The sequence below is a fragment of the Sciurus vulgaris genome (assembly GCF_902686455.1).
Source record: "Sciurus vulgaris genome assembly, chromosome: 16".
NCBI lineage: Eukaryota > Metazoa > Chordata > Mammalia > Rodentia > Sciuridae > Sciurus > Sciurus vulgaris.
Window position 1 is genome coordinate 12029493 of NC_136477.1, and position 18836 is coordinate 12048328.

The 18836-nt window shown below is 61.9% G+C and overlaps 1 protein-coding gene across 10 annotated transcripts in view; it reads right to left on the minus strand.

Annotated features, from left to right (window-relative positions):
* The window catches only part of CACNA1A (calcium voltage-gated channel subunit alpha1 A), a 244806-nt gene that overhangs the window by 90899 nt on the left and 135071 nt on the right, over nucleotides 1–18836 (minus strand). For all 10 annotated transcript variants that reach the window (XM_079115382.1, XM_079115377.1, XM_079115378.1 and 7 more), the window contains 3 exons: nucleotides 11911–12002; nucleotides 8619–8771; nucleotides 5254–5447 (listed from right to left, as the gene is read on the minus strand). In XM_079115382.1, the coding sequence (XP_078971508.1) occupies nucleotides 5254–5447; nucleotides 8619–8771; nucleotides 11911–12002 (439 nt within the window). The remainder of the gene's footprint in view (nucleotides 1–5253; nucleotides 5448–8618; nucleotides 8772–11910; nucleotides 12003–18836) is intronic.

The following is an 18836-nucleotide window of genomic DNA, read 5'->3' on the forward strand; positions in this document are numbered from 1 at the left end:
CTGCCCTGCCCTGAGAGATCCGCGGCTCCCCTCCCTCCTGCAGGTCCCCTCAGAAAGACTGCAAGCTCCCTCGAGGCCCGAGCCGGCGGCTCTGTTCTGAGCTCTCCTACCCTCCCCCGGCCAGCGGGCGAGCAAGTTCCCGCCATCGCAGCCGCGGCGCCCATCACTCTGGAGTCTTGTCTGCGGCTGCCTCGGCCCTTCAGGCAGCAGACGGACCCCCAGGGCCTCCAGCAAGTGACCTTTACCCCCTGCCCTTTTTCTCACGGAGTACCTGCTTCCTCCACTAACCTGTCAGTACCTTGGGGCCTGCACACAGTAGGCGCTGACAGTGTACCTGCATACAGTACTCACTTGATAAATGTCTGTTGGATCAGTGAGTGAGCGTCTGTCCCCCAGAGTCAACTACTTTGACACTGGACAAGACAAATACCAGCGAATGAGGAGAGGCTTACGTCAGAGGTCAGCGCTGACTGTCAGTGACCATTTGTCAGGGGACCTGCATTCGTGAGCACCAACTGAACACAGCCTTGCTGTATCCTTCACTGACATTATCCAAGGGAAAGAAACAGAAAGCACCAGAGGCGGGGAGGAGGGAGAGAAGGAAGACGGGGAGGAGGACGGGGGTTAGGAAGAGGAGTGATGAGGAAGAGGAGGAAGAGGGGGTGGCGGGAGAGATGGGAAACGCACAAGAGGAAAAGAGAGGAAGAGAGAGACGTGAGGAGTGTGCCACAGAGCCCAAGGCCAGGGTGAATCCCGACTCTTCTGCTGCTGTTGAGGGGTCCTCTGGGAGCCTCAGTTTCTTCTTCTGGAAGAGAGGGCTAAAAACATCTTTCTTCTGGAGGTTGTTTCAGGTCACTGTTGACATTTGGGCTGCATCAACGGGTTGTGGTGGGGACTGAGACAGGATGGTGAGGACTCCAGTTACCAGCTAAACTGTCACCTCCCTGGTCCCTCCACGGTGCTGGAGATGGAACCCAGGTCTCGCACTTGCTGGGCAGGGCTCTGCCCTGGCCCGTCCTCCTCAGGCAATGACAGGGCCACCCGCCTCAGATGGGGAGCCTCAGGGGCCAAGACAGAATTCAGCCAGGTCCACGGATTCCAACAGGAAGCGGCCACCCATTCTCTCTCCTTGTTCCCACAGAAGTGGGCACGTTGTCCCTTTAGGACGGGAAGTGGCAAAAGGTGGTAGTATGGGCGGGACCCCCGCCACCAGGAAGTCACGTGGAGGCGACAACATGCAGCCTTTCAAGCTTAACGCTTCTGCGAGATCTGAGACTCGTGACCGGAGCTGGGTCTGCCTGTCCGAGGGCCGCCTGGGACGTGTGTGCTGACCCACACCGAGCCTGCTCCCAGCACGCGGCTTCCTGTGCCACCTGGGTAGGTCGAGAGCCTGTCAGGGGTCCCTCTGCTCCTGCCTGTGACTCCCTTAAGCTGCTGACTCTGGTGAGAGTTTGAAGGAACTGCTCCCCTCTCGCCACCCCCCCCCCCCGTCTCCCCCTCTTGGGTCTGTCTCCCCAGGACAGCTCGGAGACTGGGGCGCAGTGGCCCTCGCCGTGTGGCTAAGGTGGTGTCGATCAGCTCTTCCTTTTTATTTAGAGATGGGGCCTCGCCAAGTGGCTTAGGGCCTCACTAAGTTGCCCAGGCTGGCCTTGAACCTGCGATCCTCCTGCCTCAGCCTCCCAAGTCGCTAGGATTGCAGCTGTGTGCCCCTGCGCCCGGCTGCGTCATCTTAATTTGGGAAGGAGCAACTGCCTGTTGAAGGTGTTACAAACGGGAATGTCCGAACTCCCAGGAGCTCAGGACACCACCTTATCTGGAAATAGGGCCACCCTGGGAGCTGTCAGCCAAGAGGAGGTTGTGGTGGGGCAGGGCTGCTCCCAAGCCTGGGGACTGAATGGCCCCTGGGGAGGGCCAGCCGCTGTGTCCTGGGACGCCCAGGGAACACCAGGATGTCTGCTGCCACCAGGAGCCCAAAGAGGCCGGCCAGGACCCTCCCTCGGACTCCAGAGGGGGATGGCGCGTTTCTGCCGTTTGAAGTCACTTAGTTCACGGTGGTTAAGGCGGCCCGGGATGACAGGGGAGGGGACGTCGGGAGGTGCCCCCAGGGGGAGGGAAGGGGCAGGAGGGCACCAGGAGTGGGGGTGGGGGTCTGTGTGCACCCCTCCCCGAGGCCCCGGGTGGAGGCTGCTCCTGGAGGCCCCGGGGCAGGCCTGTGGCTGTGGAGTCCCAGGGAGGGACAGAGTGGCCGGCAATGCCAGGGAGATCCCTATGGACATGAGGGTGGGGCCCCAGCGCCTGCAGGACCCTGAGGTGAGCGGGGCTCACTGGCCCACAGCCGCTGCCGAGGTCGGCTTTCCCGGCGAGAAGCCCTACTTCAGAGTCACATGAGGCCCCTGAGGCTCAAAGAGGGTGGGGCACAAATGGCGGAAAGTCCTAGAAGTCCATTCTGAACCAGGCTGTGACCGGGGGTCACGGTGGGGGACAAAGTGGGGCCCACGTCTCCCTTCACTCCTCGGTGCTGCTGTAGTCATTGCGATAAAACCTCCAGTCACGTCTCCAGAAGAAATACTATTCTGGGGAGAATCGGCCATCTGGAGCTCTGCCAGGGCCAGCTCTTGCTCCCAGGGAGGCACATGTGTCCACTCAGTCCCTGAGTCCTGAGAGGCAGGGCTGGCTTCTCCATGTTCTGCACATGTGGAAGTGGAAACCCAGAGAGGTCAAGCAACTCGCCCAAGGTTGCACAGCAAGGAAGTGCCAGCATGGGGAAGGGAACCCAGACAGGCTGGTGCCCGAGCCGTGCTCTCGACCTCAAAGCCTGTGGCGCCAGTGACGGCACAGCTCTCACGCTTCCCTTCCACCCGGGCCCACCCAGGGTCTCGCTCTTTCCCAGGGGCCAACTTCTCTCAGATGCTGCTCCCCACTCCCAGGCCCTCCCAAGCTCCCTCGCCTTCCCCACACCCAGCTGGCGCCCCACTGGGTCCACTCCCCATGGAAACCTTCTCTTCTTGCAAAGCAAAAGTCTAGAACCCACAGAGTCTTCCGGCAAGCTTTGGCTGACTGGGTGCAACCCTTTGAAGCTCAAGAGAGGGTCTGATCTTGGACCTGCCATCTGTTCCTGAGGCACTAACTTCAGAAAAAGTCTCCACACAAATTAGAATGCCACATTCTTCCTTACAGGCTTAACGTCTGTCAATAAGCTGTCACAGTGTTTGCAGAAGTCTGCGTTATCTATGAGGCGAATAGCACTTCTGAGACGCGGTGATTTGTGCAGTCCGTGACACGCACAACTGTCCACGTGGCTCTTCTTTCTGCCCACTCTCAAGCTGCACCCTAAAAGGAGCTGCTGAGCATAAGGATGGTTTCTCATAAATCTCCCTCCAACCTTAACGGGGGACATTCCGTAAGGAGCACACCGGAGACCAGAGGGACAGTCCAGTCCTGTGCAGGAGGAAGCCAGGCCAAACCCTAGACAGGCCAAACCTCAGTTGGCAGCCTCAGCCCTAGGGCAGGGGCAGAGGATACCTTGTGGGTACACAGAGATGTGAGCGCAAAGTGGCCCCCAGAAGCTCCAGGGAGACACCACCTTTGTGGCGTCCTCCTTTCTGATCCCAAATCTTTGGCTCTGACCTTCTTCAGCTGCTGACAGGGGACTAGTCTGGGGGCCTCTGGCTTGCACAGGCGGGAGAGGGTAGGTACAGTGACTAAGGACAGAGGGGCCTTGGGAATGTGCACATCTAATAGGTATCAAAATTACACACGAGTTCAACCTTTGACCCCGGGATGGCACTTCTGGGAACGGACACCCTTGGCCCCCTGCAAAAGCATGAGAAACACACAGGGTTGCTCACGGCAGCACATCTGTGGGTGGGAAGCCGCCCAGATGTTTCTTTCAGGGCAACTGTATAATGGAGTACTATGCTGTTGTCTAAAGAATGAAGGGGCCATCTCTGTCCCGCCATGGGAAAGGCTCTGGAATATTCTGCTACCTGAACGGGAGGGAAATGACGGAATAGAACAGCAAGCACGGGATGCCCCCCTCTGGTAGGAGGAGGGGAGAGGACACAGATCTGATGACGCTTACGCCATGGGATCTCTGTATCCTTGGTTCTGCCTTTGCGTATTCAATCAATTGCACGTCAGAAATAAGTGGCCTGACTGCCGCTGTGCCAGCGGGCACAGACGCTTTTCTTGTCCCTATTCCATGTGACGCCCATGCACGTAGCATTCGCATGGCGTCCGGTGTTGTGAGTCACCCAGAGATGATTTGAAGAACGCAGGAGGCAAGGAGTCCTGCGTCGGTTCACGTAGGGGACTTGAGCCCTGGGGTCCCAGGACCAACCCTCGGCGGATGCTGAGTGACAACTGCATTTGCACAAATGAACAGCGGCAGGAAAAGTCGAGGAGTCGAGGGGCTGTGCGTGGGGGCGGGGTCCCCGGGGAAGCGGACGGTGCGGGAGGACATCTTTTCAGATCCATCCACGGCGATTTTAAGTCCCAGGGAGAGCGAGCAGAGGCCGCACGCCAGGGCTGCTACTCCAAAGCTACCAAACAAAACGTGCCCGGCCGCTGCTCTCCAGACCGCGCTCCCCAGACTCGCCGAAGGTCAAGGTGACCCAGGGCCTGCATGCCGGCCTTGGCCGGGGCCTGGGGGCGGGAAGGTCTTCCGTGCAGAGACCCCAGCCACGTGTGCACACGCAAGTTTGCACGTCCCGCTCTGGCCACGCGTGTGCCACGAGGGGCCAGGTGGCTGCCCACAGCCCTCGGGGACGTAGACAGAGCGCGGAGGGATCTGGTCGAAGCGCAGGGAAAGCGCAGGGAATGTGGGCCTGCGCCGGAATCCCGGGTCGCGGGCGACCCCGGGTGTGCGCCACACTGAGCGGCACAGTCCCGGTGGCTCTGTGCCCTTGGCCCCGTGAACCCCACCTCGGGCGGGAGGGCCCTGGGGTGCGGCCACCCTGCCCGGATTCAAAGACGCGACTCTTTTATCCACGTGGGGTTTGAGAGATTCGAAAAGCTAAAGTGATATCTAAACACTGGCGTGCAGCAAAAAGAGGTAGCGCTTGTGTGTCCTCCAGACCTCCCCGCCCGGGGACCTCCTGTGGCTGCAGGGCTGGGCGAGCCTCCACCCTGGACTCCTCAGAGGCTGGGCCTCAGGCTGCCTCTCCGGCTGCACCCAGCCCCGGGAGCCGCCCCCGTCCCAGAGGGCCACCTCCCTGTGCCCTGGCGGGCGCGCGGCGGCCCAGCGTGACTTACGTTGTAGAGGAGATCAGTCCAGCCTTCCATGGTGATGCACTGGAAAACCGTCAGCACGGCGAACAGGATGTTGTCGAACTGCGTGATCCCGTTGTTGGGCCCCTCCCAGTAGGGCTGGCACCTGGTCCCGTTGGGGCAGGTGCGCGCGGGCTCCTCTGTCCCGCACGGAGCCGGGGACTCGCCCTGAATGTCATCTGTGAAGGGAAGGGGAGGAGGTCAGGGAAGGGTCAGGGAAGGCCAACGACAAAGGGGACCTGTGGGCGTCGGTCGGCGGCGGGGCCAACTCCGTCTTTATCAGGGCGGAGCTTCGCCTTCACTGGTGGCCCCTCCAGCTTTGCTGGGTTTACTTGCGGTCACTTCCCTACACTTCTGAGCTGGGTCCACTCTGAGGCTATCAGCTGCCCCTCAGGCGCGGCTTTCGGGCTTCTACGTGTGGCCTGTGTCCTTACTGCCAAGTCATTTCCCATTCCCACCACGGTTTCTTCTCTGACTCGTGAGTGACGAGGACACTTCTGTTTCACAGAACTTGTCAGGTATCTGAGGAGCCAGGGAGGAGTGGATGAGGGTTGCCATCGTCCCTCTGGCCCGTGCCAACGCCTGCGGCGCTGGACGACCTCTCTTCTCTGTCCCTCTTCGCATCCGCTGTGCCAGCCAGGGGTCTCAGACCCACGGTCACTTCACCCACGAAGAAGCGGCGCGTCTCTTAGATCCTAAGTGCTTTTGGAGCGTCCTTTCTCTTTCGGATTTCTGATGGAGTTGGCTGGTGATCGGGGACAGGTTTTGCTTTGCCCAGTCCCCGGACCCCTGTCAGGACAAGACCCGCGACCCGTGGTCAGGTCTGGTGAAGGTGCCATGGACTTGGGGTTGCTGGTCACTCCGCCTTTGGGACGTACTGGTCACCGGGTTCCCATTCGGAACCCGTGCTGTCTTCTCCTTCTTGATGTGTTTTGGGCTCAGGGAGCTGTTCTGGGGACGGGATGGTGGCACACGGTCCCTGCCCTCGCCGAGGGTGACGAACAGGAGCTGCTGTCCCCACACAGCAGGAGGCAGAAGTGAGGCAGGGATGCCCCTCTCACGGAGACCAGGACAGCCTCCGGGGAGCCACGGGCTGGACGCCAAAGGTCAGGTCCAGATCCCAGGCCTGGTGGGGCTGGGGGGCAGCCAAGCCCGGTCCACCTCGGGGATCCTCACTGGCCAGAGCAGGGACAGGGAAGGACTCTGCAGTGAGGGACGCTTGTGAAGGCCAAAAACAGTGACGTGTCCCACGAGGACGGGGGGGGGGGGGGGCGTGTGTGCTCGTCCCGGTGGACAGGCTTCTGGCTCACAGCATAGTCCCCGGGCTTGTGGGCACCCCAGAGGGCAGCGTGTCCCTGTGAGGTGTCCCACTGACTTCCGCACTGCAGCGATGAGAAGCGTGAGCCTGGCTGCCCGCTCCTGGGGCGCCTTCCGGAACCAATGGATGGGAACACAGAGAACCCTCACGTGCAGGGCATGGGCTGCCTGTCCCTGGCTCAGCCGTCACCTCGGATGTTCCCTTGCCTCAGGCCTCTGGTGGCCCCGGTTCCACGCTGGGGTGGCGTGCAGTCACACATAGGCCTTGTCACGGCTCCAGGTGACGGTCACGTTCCTCCAAGGAGTGTGGAAAATCCCAGGAGGCAGGTGCTCTCTCTGCCTCTGCCCCGGGGGCGCAGGGACGGTCCCCACGAGGCCCTGCCACACGAAGCTCTCCCAGGGTTGCTTCTAGAAGCACCACCATCCAGAGAGGCTGAGGAACTTGGTTATAAATACATTTTAAAATTAACCTGCTGCCGGGGTGTCTGTATATATCTGTCCCTTAACTCACACCTCTGATATTTTTAATCGTGAGCTTTTCAGTCATCCGCCTAAATGGAGGCTTCCTGCCCCCACGTCCATCCCCCACAGCCCCACTCAGACCCAAGTCAGCCCCGCTTCTCCTCCAGCCCGACTCAGATGGAAAAAACACCAAAAACTTCACGAAAGCCCCGGATGCAGGAGTCCAGGTTTCTCTGCGCGTGACTGGTGGTGCCCAAGGGCTGGCGCTCCCTCCCCCTCCTCCCCTTCCTCCTTCCTTCCTCCCTCCTTCCTTCCTCCCTCCTCCCCTCCCTCCTCCCCCTCCCCCTCCTCCCCTCCCTCCTCCTCTCCCTCTCCCTCCTCCCTTCCTCTCCCCCTCCCTCCTCCCTCCCCCCCACATTTCCACCTGGGTGCCGAGGCCAGGTGCAGAAATAGCTCTGCCTCAATTAACACCTTCTTCATTGGGGAAAGAAATAATTGGGACGTTCCATATTGAGCAAACTTCCCAGGCCCAGGAGAGAACGGAGAAGCCAGGGAAGAAGCACAAGCCCCTCCCAGGCCCAGCCTTCCAGAACAGCCTTCCCCCTGGGCTTTCCCTCCCTGGGGGGCCTGGGGACAGGTCTCAGGAGCTCCCTCTGCTGATCCGCTGGGGGTGCTGGTGGGGAAGGAGGGAGGGAGCCATTTCCGGGTCCCTCCTCCATGGCCGCCCTCCCACTCAGAGGTCCCCACTTCTGCTCTGCCTGCCCCCTGGGCCACAGCTCCCCGGTTCACAGCTCCAGCGTGGCCACCCAGCTGCCTGTGTGGGAACAGCCAGGGGTCCAGGCCCTGGGCATCCCCTCTCGTGTGAATCCATCGCAACAGGCGGCTGGAGCTGGGTGCCGGGGATTCAGCTGGAAATGCCGACAGGGATTCGTGGATGGGCAGGAACCTGGTCCTGCCCGGCTGTGGGCCCCGAGCCTGGCCCAGGTGTCTCCGGCCTGCCCTGCTTTGCCGGGCGCTGGACTACCTGGGGCAGGAGGGGCTGGGACCCTGGCTGGGGCTGGTCCTGACGGGCAGGGCTGGGACTCCCTGTGGGAGCATCCGGGGCACATCCTGGGGACCAGGGGGGTCCCCCTGTGCTCAGCTCTTCCACAGGATAACCATGCTGCCCAGCATGAAGGCAGGCAGGGTCCTTCGTGGCGAGCCCCCCACCCGCCTAGGGCAGGCTGAGGCCCTGAAGGAGCCCTGTCCACGGCCTGGGTCCAGTGCCCACGCAGGGCCCGCTCTGGTCCCCTGGCTGGGGTACTGTTCTGAATGGTGGGTGTCCTAGCGATGCCCAGCAGGATGGTCCAGCAGCCCCAGGCTTAGCAGCCAGCAGCAACTCCTCCAGTACCTGCCCTCCTCTCAACCCACCGCCCAGTCCTCCCAGGGCTGCAGCCTGGGGCCGCCCCGTGAAATCCCCGTCCCTGGGGTGCAGCCGGGCTCTGCACAGGAGCTTCTCCCACCCGCCAGGAGAAAGCGCCAGCCCCACCCCAGGGAGGACTCAGACAACGCACGCCCGCTGTGTGACCTACCTGTCCCCTCTTCAAAGCAGGTGGTATGAAATTTCCCCATATAAAATTCTAACCCTATGATTGCAAAAATAAGGATCGCAAAAAACAGGAGGAGGCCGATCTGCAGCAGAGGGATCATCGCCTTCATGATGGACTTCAGGACGACTTGTAAGCCTGGGGAGACAGAGACCACAGCCCGTGAGCCGGCGCCCCAGGTCCGCCCAGGACGCCCGAGGGGAAGGGAACGGCGGGCAACCTGGAGGCTGGCCCCGGGGAAGAGGGACAGTCCCGCCCAGTTTTGCAGAAGAGCCCCTTTAAAGGGGGCAGAAGAGCAGGGACTTGGGTCACTTGGCCCATCCGCGGCTTTCTGAGCCATTTTTGGGGCCCTGGGCACTTTCCGCCCAGAAGGGGCACCTCCTCCCTCCCGCTTTGTCTCCTGACAAGAGGGGCGTCTTTTCCTAGTCACACGGGCGCCCTCCAGGCTGGCTGTAGCTCTCTGTCCCGAGGAACCCGAGTGCGCACTGTCCCCTGCGGCTGCAGGGAAGGGTCACCCCAGTTTACACGAAGGGCAGCAAGGCCCAGGGAGGGGCTGCGGTCCTCCGGGGCCCAGGAATGGCAGAGTCCAGGTTGCAACCCAAGCCCAGAGGACCTGAAGCTTGATGCTCTGCTTGGAGCATCGGACCTAAGATCCGTGCTGGTGAGAGAGGACGGGGGCCCTGGGGGCAGAGGGTGGGCACGCCACGGCCGTGGGGGGAGTCCCGCCACGGCAGAGCAGGGAGCCCAGGCCAGGCCTGATCCTGCCTGAGCTCAGGGGGCACCGTCCGGTGGTGCCTGGACGGGGGCTTGGCGGTCCTCGGGGAGAGGAAAAGGCGACGTCCACACGGCTTAAGTTCGCATCCTGCTCGGAAAGTCCCCCAGTCGGAGGCTCAGGCATGTCCGTGATAACAAGAGCCCCCCTTTTCTTTTGTGTAATCGGGAAGGAGATGGAGTAAGACCTCTTGGTTCCAACTGAGGTCCAATCCCACAGCTGTACTGTGGTGCTTGGCATCCTCAGGGGACTTGTTCTGGAATCCTCTAAGCATCTGCTCAGCCGCTCGTGGGAAATGGCGCAGGCCCTGCTTGGAACCAGTGCAGCTTCCGGGGGCTTAACTCGCCCCAGCTCCCTGCCCGTGCCTGACTTGTACCAGAGCGGGAGGTGTCTGCGAGGCTGTGCCCTTCAGGATCCTGGTGAATGTTCAGTGCAGATGCGGTTTTTCCATGAACAGTTCCGATCCCCCGTTGGTAGAATCCATGGGCACAGAAGCCACAGGGAATCCATGGGCAGGGAGACAGGTCCGTGGTCGCAGTGAGGGTCCTACCTACAGCTCGGGGCTCTGCTGCTTCTGGGCCGCGATAAGTTGGGGGAGCGATCAGCTGGTCCGAAGGGTTGTGCCACTCCAAGGGCCTCGGGGTGAGCACCATGCCTACGGGCAGTGTGGTGCAGTGGGCGAGGCTGGACCTCCTGGTGCCCGGCACGGGCCTTCTCGGGGTGCTGGCTGGAGGAGCTGGCTGCCAAGGGCTCGGCAGTCCCCCTTCCTTGTAGAATTACTCTTGGGGCCCAGCTCTGCTGCACATGCCTGCTTCCCCAGGCCCTGTCCTCGATAACCGCCCAGAGAGATCGAGAAGGCCAGCCTCCCTGCCTCCCAGCGGAGGTCGGCTCTGGCGCGCCAAGAGCTCTCTGTGGGTCGGGCCGGGCTGGACTCTAGCAGAGGGGGCATCCTGGGCTCCTCCTCCCCTCCCCAGCCTCTGCCCTGGGCTCTCCGAGGGGGAGACCTGAATGCCTGTCTCGGAAGTGACCTTGGACAGGCCAGGTTGTAGTCCGAGCCTGGGCATCGCCATCTGTAAGTGGCGCTTACAGCAGCCCCTGTGCTGGATCAGACCCGGGATGTCCTCCCAGGGTCACGTGTCCAAGGCTGGACGCACGGGGACTCCCCGAGGTGCAGCCTGGCGGGAGGTGCCTAGCCAGCGGGAGTCTGTCTAACGGGATTGTGGACCTGCCCCTCCCCTTCCCTGGTGAGGGGGCGCCCCGCCCCTGCTCCCGCCCGACGCCCTGGCTCGCCACAGGCCCAAGGGCAGGGCGGCCTGGCTGCGGGCTGGAACCTGCAGCTCAGCACCAGGTAAATCCCTCCTTCTGATATGCCAGCTAGCCGGGCGTTCATGAAGGTCACAGAAGGCCACCCCCTATGCCAGCCTGGCACTGGGCATGTCACAGAGGTGGCACGTCACACAGAGGTGGCACACGTGGAGACCCTCCTGGTGCCAGCACACCGTGGCCCTGCACGTGGCCCTGCGTTCACCACGACACAGGCACCTCCTGGGGTTCTGAGTTGGAGTAGGGTCACCTTGTTCTCTAGGAAATAGCCTGGGGGCTGGGGAGGTAGCTCAGTGGTGAGTGCCTGCCCCGCAGGGCCAGGCCCTGGGTTCTGTCCCCAGCAGGCGTGATGGGGAGAGCTGAATCCTGAACCCCACGGGCAGTGACCCCAAGGCAGGCACCACCAGTGTCTCTTAAAGTGCTGGTGTCACGGAACCCGAGTCCCCAGCCGGTCATGGCGAGAAGTGAGTTTAAAACACGAGAAGACACAGCGTGTGCCTGCGTCACAGCAGGGGCTCCAGAGAGCACAGCGGGCTGAAGAGGCCCTGCTGGGTTTGTGGCTGCGTCTCGTGATCTTCCCTGTGCTGGCGGTGGAACCAGGGCCTCCTGCCCCTGCCGTCATCCCGCAGCTGGGCCTGTGCTGGGTCCTGCCGCTGCGGCCACCCCACAGCAGGGCAGCCCTGTCCTGCCAGAGGCGGGAGCAGAGGGCCCGGAGCCTGTAGGAGTGCAGGTGAGCACCTGCTCTTTCCTCAGGCTTCTCACCTGTGAAATGGTGTCTGCCCGTGAAGCCCTGGCCGCTGTACCCAGGGCGCGGCAGGACCTCAGCAAAGCCCGCCAGGGCCGCTGCCCAGGCTCGGGTCACCCTGCGAACTCCCAGTGTGACCCGGCCGTGGTTTTTAGTCCTTCGAAGCCTCAGTTTCCCCCCTCTGTAAAATGGCGCTCTCAGCCTCGGGGTCGTGGGTGCGGAATGAGACAACGCGTGGAGCCGAACGTGGCTTCCGGTATACAGGAGGTGCTCAGTGAGTGGGTGAGGCTCCCGGCTTGCTCGCGGGAGCTCGCTCAGCGGCCAGGTTCCCGGGGGTCCCCAGGGCGGCTCCCCAGGGAGGAGCCACAGGAGGGGCCCCGAGACAGGCTGCAGAGGGGGCCCGGGGCCGGGGCCTCGGCAGTGGGAAACTCACGCACTTGGGATTCCAGACACCAGCTTGAGCGGCCGCAGCACGCGCACTGCCCTCAGCGTCCGCAGGTCGAACTCCGTCCCGACCGTGGCCAGGATGCTGCAAGAGAAGAGCCAGACGGAAACGGCGTGGGTCTCGACGGAGAGCTGGGTGCTGGGACCCTGCTGTCCCCTACTGGCTGGGGCCCACAGGCCTGCCTGTCACCTGCCCCAAAGACCCACAGGCCATGGGCCACGCTACTCAGAAATGCAGCCTCCGGGGTGGACCGGCCAGGCAGGGGCCCAGGCCCCAGGCCCCAGGCCTCGTCGGAGACTCACTCGTGGTCTTGGTTTTTTTCTTTCCAGAAGTACTGAGACTCAAACCCGGGCTCCCTGCTGCTGGGCAGGTGCCCCTCCACACAGCCACACCCCCAGACTTTGTCGCTTTTTGAGGCAGGGTCTTGCTAAGCTGGCCTTGAATTGTGATCCTCCTGCCTCAGCCTCCCAAATACCTGGGGGACAGGTGTGCGCCATCGTGCCTGGTTCTGCTGAGAGACGCGCCCCATGAGGATGGCGGCAGTGAGAGGGACAGAGTCTGCGTCAGCGTCGCCGGACACCGGCCCTGCGACCCCAAGAGCTACTGGGGAGACGGCTCCCTCTCACGCCCGTTCCCGGGACGGTCCATTTCGCAGGTCAGTGCCGAGGCACAGCCCGACAGGAGGTCGTCACTGGAGGGCATGCCTGGAATACGGGAGGGCCCAGCAAACGCCTGTGGGTGACGAACACACGAGGAAGCAACCCTGAACCAAAGCGACCCTGGTGGACTCCATTCTAGAGATGGAAGGCTGGGGCAATTACAGAGGAGACCATGCAGCCGGCACAGGAGTGCAGCCTGCAATCCCTGCAGCTCAGGAGGCTGAGGCAGGAGGATGGCAAGTTCGAGGCCAGCCTCAGCAACTTGGCCAGACGCTATTGGAAGGGCTGGGGGCATGGCCCAGTGGTAGAGCACCCCTGGGTTTCCTCCCTGCCACCACTAAAACAAGAAATCCACAGCAGTGGGAGCAGCATCAGGTCGTCCACTCCATCGCCAACCCCCCTCCCATCAGAGAGGCGCCCAACAGCCTCTTTTTCCCAGGAGTCTTGTGGTGGGAGCTCTGGTCACATGACCTGGTCACATGACCCGTTCACACGCCCACTGCTTCTGGAGAAGGGTTTCCTCCTCTTGAGAAAAGTCCCGAGGCAGGAAACAGCCCCTCTTCCTGTTCCTCCGCCTGGGCTCCATGTCCACACAGGACACCGGGAGACATCCTGGAACCGAGGCGGCCATCTTGGGGTGTGAGTAGTTAAGGTCACTAGGGAAGTCCCCAAAGCGAGGACAGAGGAGTGTCCCTTGGGGACGCTGCGGACCCACCCTGCCACCAGCTGCTCAGCCTCCGGACTTCTTGTACTGTGGACAACAAAACATTCTTCCTAGAGATCAGAAAGTCTGGCTTCAAGTCCCAGTTCCTCTAATCCCTAGCTGTGTGGCCTTGAGCAACTCACTTAACCTCTCTGTGCTTCAGTTCCCTGGGTGTAAAATGGGAATGATAACCGTACTTCCCTTCAGGGGTGGGAGTTTCTGCGAACACCTAGAACTGTGAGCGCGCAGCGAGCGCCGTCTAAGGCGGCCTCCGCCATCCTCGCTCCCATGGCCTTTGATTCTGTGGTTTGCAGCTGAATTCTACCAGGACCAGCAGCTGAGGGGACGTGTGTGAGCCGCCTGCATCCGACGCTCTGCGCTCTGTACCAGCTGGGTTCTCCTCCCTTTCACCGCCAGGGGCGGAGGCCCGGGGGGTTAAGCTACTTGACCACAATCACGCAGCTGATGGATGGCGCCTGCGTCCAGAGGCTGGTCGTGCCATCTCCACCACCCCACCGGCCTTCCCTGGGGCCTCAGCCCAGCCCAGGCCTCCTCCAGCCTGAGCACGGGAAGGAGCTCGACTTTTCTCTGCTGGTTGGAAGTCAGGACTCAATGACCATGGACTACATGGGCGCGAGGGGAACATGTGCAAAGGTCCTGGGGTTGCAGGACCTCGTGGTGAGAGGGGGTTACCAGGTGGGAGGATGGGAGGTGAGACGGAGGTGAGAAGCCAGGGGAGGGAGGTTCACCTGTGGCTGGAACCTCAGGTGAGATGAAGTACTGCCTCTCGGAGGCCCTGGCCACCATTCCTGAGATGGGCACTGTGGGGCAGGGTAGCTTCCCATGCGGTCTGCAGTCTCACTACTCCTGGGGGACGCGATTCCTCTGGTGCCACCGTCTGAGTGTGCGTGTCCCTCCAAAGTCCTTGCACCAGTAGTAAGAGGCGGGGTCTTTAGGAGGTGCTGTCACTGAGGCAGAGCCCTCCACTACGCTGGAGGTCGATGGGGACAACCCGGCAAGGAGACATTGTGAGGCAGGGCGCAGCTTCCGCTGGCGCAGCCTCCACTGGGAGGCTGCCTCCATCTTGGACTCCAGCCTCAGAACTGCACAGGCTTAACTTCTTGCTGAGCTACATCCACAGCCTTTTCATGTTCTGTTTGACAGGTAAGTTGCCGAGGCTGGGATCCTCCTGCCTCAGCCTCCCGGGTGCTGGAATCACTGAGTGCCCGGCTCAGTCCCTGTTCTTTATAGACGATCCAGCCTCAGGCGTTTCTGTACAGCAGCTCGATGGATGGACCCCGGCTTATCTCCCCTTTGGGCGAACTGCTTCCGGTCCCCACCTAGGCCCTCGAGTGCAGCGCGGAGTCCCTCGCCCGCCCTGGTCCCGGCCACCTGCGCTTGGGTCTGTGCGCGGCCCCCGGTGCACTCGGCCCTGCTGTGTCCGTTTCCACCCTCCTCCCCAGTAGACCAGCGGCGGTTGTCGGCCTCCCGGTAGTGCTTCTGCAACGGCTAGGACAGGCAGGGTGGATGCCAGGCCTCTGACAACGGCACCAACGGGCAGAGGGGACGTGGTCCTCGGCGCTGGAGACCCCGCCAGGCTCGCTGGTGCGCCTGGACTCCATGGCCGAGCCCGGCGGACGGTGTGTCTCGGTTCCACATCCGCAGGTCCAAGAGCCGCTGGATGTTCAGGACGAACTGCGCCCGTCCTGGACGCTGCAGGCTCTAGCGACGCCCTCACAAGCCTGCCCCACAGCTACTCAGCGCCCCCTCGGCCGGGGTGTCAGGTCCCCGAGAGACGACGGTCCCGGTGCCCCGACGGGCAGCTCGGAGCACAAGCAAAATCAGCACCCGGACGCCGAGGACCCCAGAGCGCCGCTGCGTCCAGCCTGCAGGGCCAGTGCCACTTGGCCGGTGCCTCCAGATGGCAGGCAGGGGCAGGAGGACAGGGCAGAGCCGGTCGCACACAACCACGCACACAACCACACAGACACACACAGACACACACAACTACTCACACACAGACAGACAGACACACCACACAGACCACTCATGCTCACAACCACTCACACTCACACACAGACACAGACATGCTCATACAGACACACCCACTCACACACCTGGACTCTGACGTGCACACACTGACACCACACTCCCGACCCTTCACACACACTGGCACACTTGGAGTCTGACTGGTCGTGCTTTGGCATCTGAGGAGCCCAGCGGCGCAGGCTGGGGTCCCCCACGGCTCTCCTGCTCTCCTGGTGGGACGTGCTCCTTTGCTCTGGCCCTGCGCTGGCCTCGCTGCAGGAGCCATAAACACGCAGGCCTGTGACCTGCAAGCCCCTCGGTGGAGTGTTCTCTCCGCCTTCATTGACGGACACGCTGAGGCTCAGCTGAGAACTGTTCCAGGGACACACAGGGCACGACGCCCAGGCCCTGGGCTCCTGGCCTCCACCGGCAGCCTCCGAGTCTCGCAGTCAAGGCTTTCCTTCCCGTCCGTCATGCCGCATCCCGTGTCCCTCCTTCCTGCCAGGTGCTGGCCGCCTCTTGAGGTCCTCCCCAGCTCTGCAGCCATCTGCGTGGAAGGTCCTTCCTTTTATTTGAGTTTTAAGAAAAGGATTGAACGGAGGCCACGTTTCCACTTGGGGCGAGTCCTGAGCCTCCCACGGCCGCTGTCTTAAAGGAGGAGGATGGGCCGAGGGGCGGCTCAGGGGCAGCGACTCCAGCCCAGCACGGAGAGGGTGCTGATGGAGGGGGGCGGGCAGAGGTCAGCAGGGGCGCTGGCTTCCTGCGCGTCCCCCACGACCTCGCCCGGGTCAGGGCTGAAGGAGGCGACGGAAAAGAAACCTCGGGGCGAGGCTGGAGCGAGAAGAGGAGGGACCCAGGCAGGCGCAGGGGCATCTGTGTGGCCCTGGAACCAACAGAGACCCAAGACCCAGGTGGGATCTGGAGGGAGCCAAGCGCTCCAGGAAAGGAACATTGGTGTCTGCAACTGAATTCCCAGAGGGCTCGCAGAGCCTTAAAAAGACGGAAGGTTCCCAGGCAGAAGTGCCCAACAAACATCTAGGGAGACGGAGTGCCCACCGCCCTGCCCCATATGCTGGGCACATGGACGCAGCTCACAGGCTCCACCATGACAGGTCCCTGAGAACAGCAGGGCTGGCTGGAGCTCCAGGTGGGTGCTTGGCCGGCGTCCTCAGGGCCCTGGCCTCCACCCCCAGTGCCACACAAATACATGAATAAAATAAAAACGAAAATGAAATCGCACAGGACAAAACCCAAGGCGAAAGCAAAGCCGGTGCTCATGGCTCACGGTGACCCACCAGGAGTTTCCAAGGCCCACCTGCTTGGGGAAGTCGCCTGGCAGTTTCTGCCGGAGCGCGACAGAGCCCTGACCTAGGCACGCACTCCTGGGAAGATCCCTAGGAAATGACAGCCACCACTGAAGACAGATCTTGGGGTCCCCGGCAGCCTTCCCGCAGCCCCACACTGGGGCCAACACCCGAATCTCGGCAGGTAGCAAGGGGGTGGCGAAAGCACAGCGGGGCGGGGCCCAGGGCGGGGCCCGGGGCGGGGCTCACCGCAAGAGGCTGGATGATGGGCAGCTGCTGGGGTGACTCGGAAGGATCTCACACGTCGGGGAAAGAAGCCTCTGGCTCCTGCACTCAAAGTTCAGGAACCAGCAAGCCCTAGGTGTGCCGTCTGGTTCGGTGGCATCCTGGTGACCGCAAGGGCACGCAGGGCTCCTGGGAGCTGAGCTTGTTCTTGCTTTGGGCCCGGGTTACATGAGGGTGTTGTTTCAGAAACTGTCCCAGCTGCTGTAAGGTGAGTGTGCTTTTCTGTGCGGGGGATCCTTGCCAGGCCTGGGGACGTGACCGCCACAGCTGCCTCTGAGAGGCCCGAGGAAGCCTCAGGAGGGGAGCATGAAACCACGCCTGCGACTTCTTAGGGAAACGTTGGCCACGGGGCCGGGGCTCCAGGCAGACGTGGGGCCACCTTCTCAAGGTCGGCTAGGCTGCTGGGGCCTGGGGGCAGCCAAGGGCACATCACGCAGGGGAAGCAAGGGGCCCACTTGGCTTCCTGCACCACCTGGCCTCCACTGTGGTTTCCAAACGTGGCCATGGCTGGGTTTCATGTGGCTCTGCCCCTCCAAAGCCCTGCTGGGGGGAACTGGGGTTTGGTGGTGGCTGGTCCCCCGAGGTTCAAGGGCTGAGAGTTTGGTCCCCAGGACGATGGCCTAGGTGTCAGCAGAACCTTTAAGAGGCAGGGTCTGTGGGAGGCGTCACCCTTGGAGGGATGAAGGCAGTTCCAGGGGGCCTTGCACAGTTGTGATTGGAGAGTAAGACTGGCCCTCCTGCCATGTGATCTCTGACATGCACACCCACCATGATGCCATCTACCATGTGACACAGCCACAGGGGCCCCCACCAGAGCCCAGCTGAAGCTGGTGCCATGCCCTTGAACCTCCCAATCTGTGAGCTAAATAAACCTCTTTTCTTTATAAAGTGCCCGGCCTCAGGCATTTTGTTATAACAATAGAAAATGAACCAAGACACGTACTGTACAGCTCGGCCGTGGACCTAGAGTGGGTTATGTAACCAGGGCATTCAGCTGCCACAGCTGGTGTGCATGGGCTCTTCCCACACACCCTCCCTGCCGCACCCATTCTTCAGTTTGCTCTGGGCCCAGAGGTGGGCCCTGGGGTTCAACTCCCAGGATGCTCTGCTCTGGCTTCTGGTTGGGTTTGGCCATAGGGGAGAGAGGGAGGGAGGTTGAAGCATTCGTTCTCCCTGCGCCTCCCTGGTCTGACTGTGGGGCTCTGCCTTCAATGGGTTTCTGGGGAGCTGGGCCAGCAATGGCTGCCCTCCGGGGAGCTTGGCTTCCCTTACCTATCTCCTTCACCTTCCGCACCTCCTTAAGCAGCTTTTAAAAATAACATGCTCTTCACGTGAACCATCTCTTTCTCATGGACACCCTGGTATGCACAGGGTGGGAGGAACAGATGGTCTGTGATGGCTGCCTGCCTGAAGACCCCTAAGCCACCCAGGGTTTGAGACCAAAGTCTCGGAGAAGCAGGAGCTGATCCCAGGCGTCCCCACCCCAAGGGGCAGGGATCCTTGCCACTGTTGCTTCACTAAGGCCAGAGCAGTTTCTGAGGGTGGGAGGCGAGACAGAGGAAATGGGCGGGAGAAGATGGGTTGCCCCTGAGAGTGGTCCTAAGGTCAGGCTTGCAGGGGGTGAGCCGATTCCCAGGCAGGACCCACGGCACGTCCCCTGCTCCTTTCTGGGCACTCTGCTCTACTGTGCTTCCCAGCTTCACAGGTGGGCGCACACATGACTTCAGCCATGGCAGAAGCCTGGGGACACTCTCAGGTCAGGCCAGAAACACTTCCCAAGTATTTTCTTCAAACTCTTTTCCCTTCTGTATTTTAATACCAAGGAGCCTGGAGATCTCAGAGACCATGGGCTGACAATACAGAGCCACAATGTTGAAGGAGCCTGGGCTTTGGCTCAGTGGAGCAGAGACCTGTCTGCTATTCTAGAACACCCCTTTTG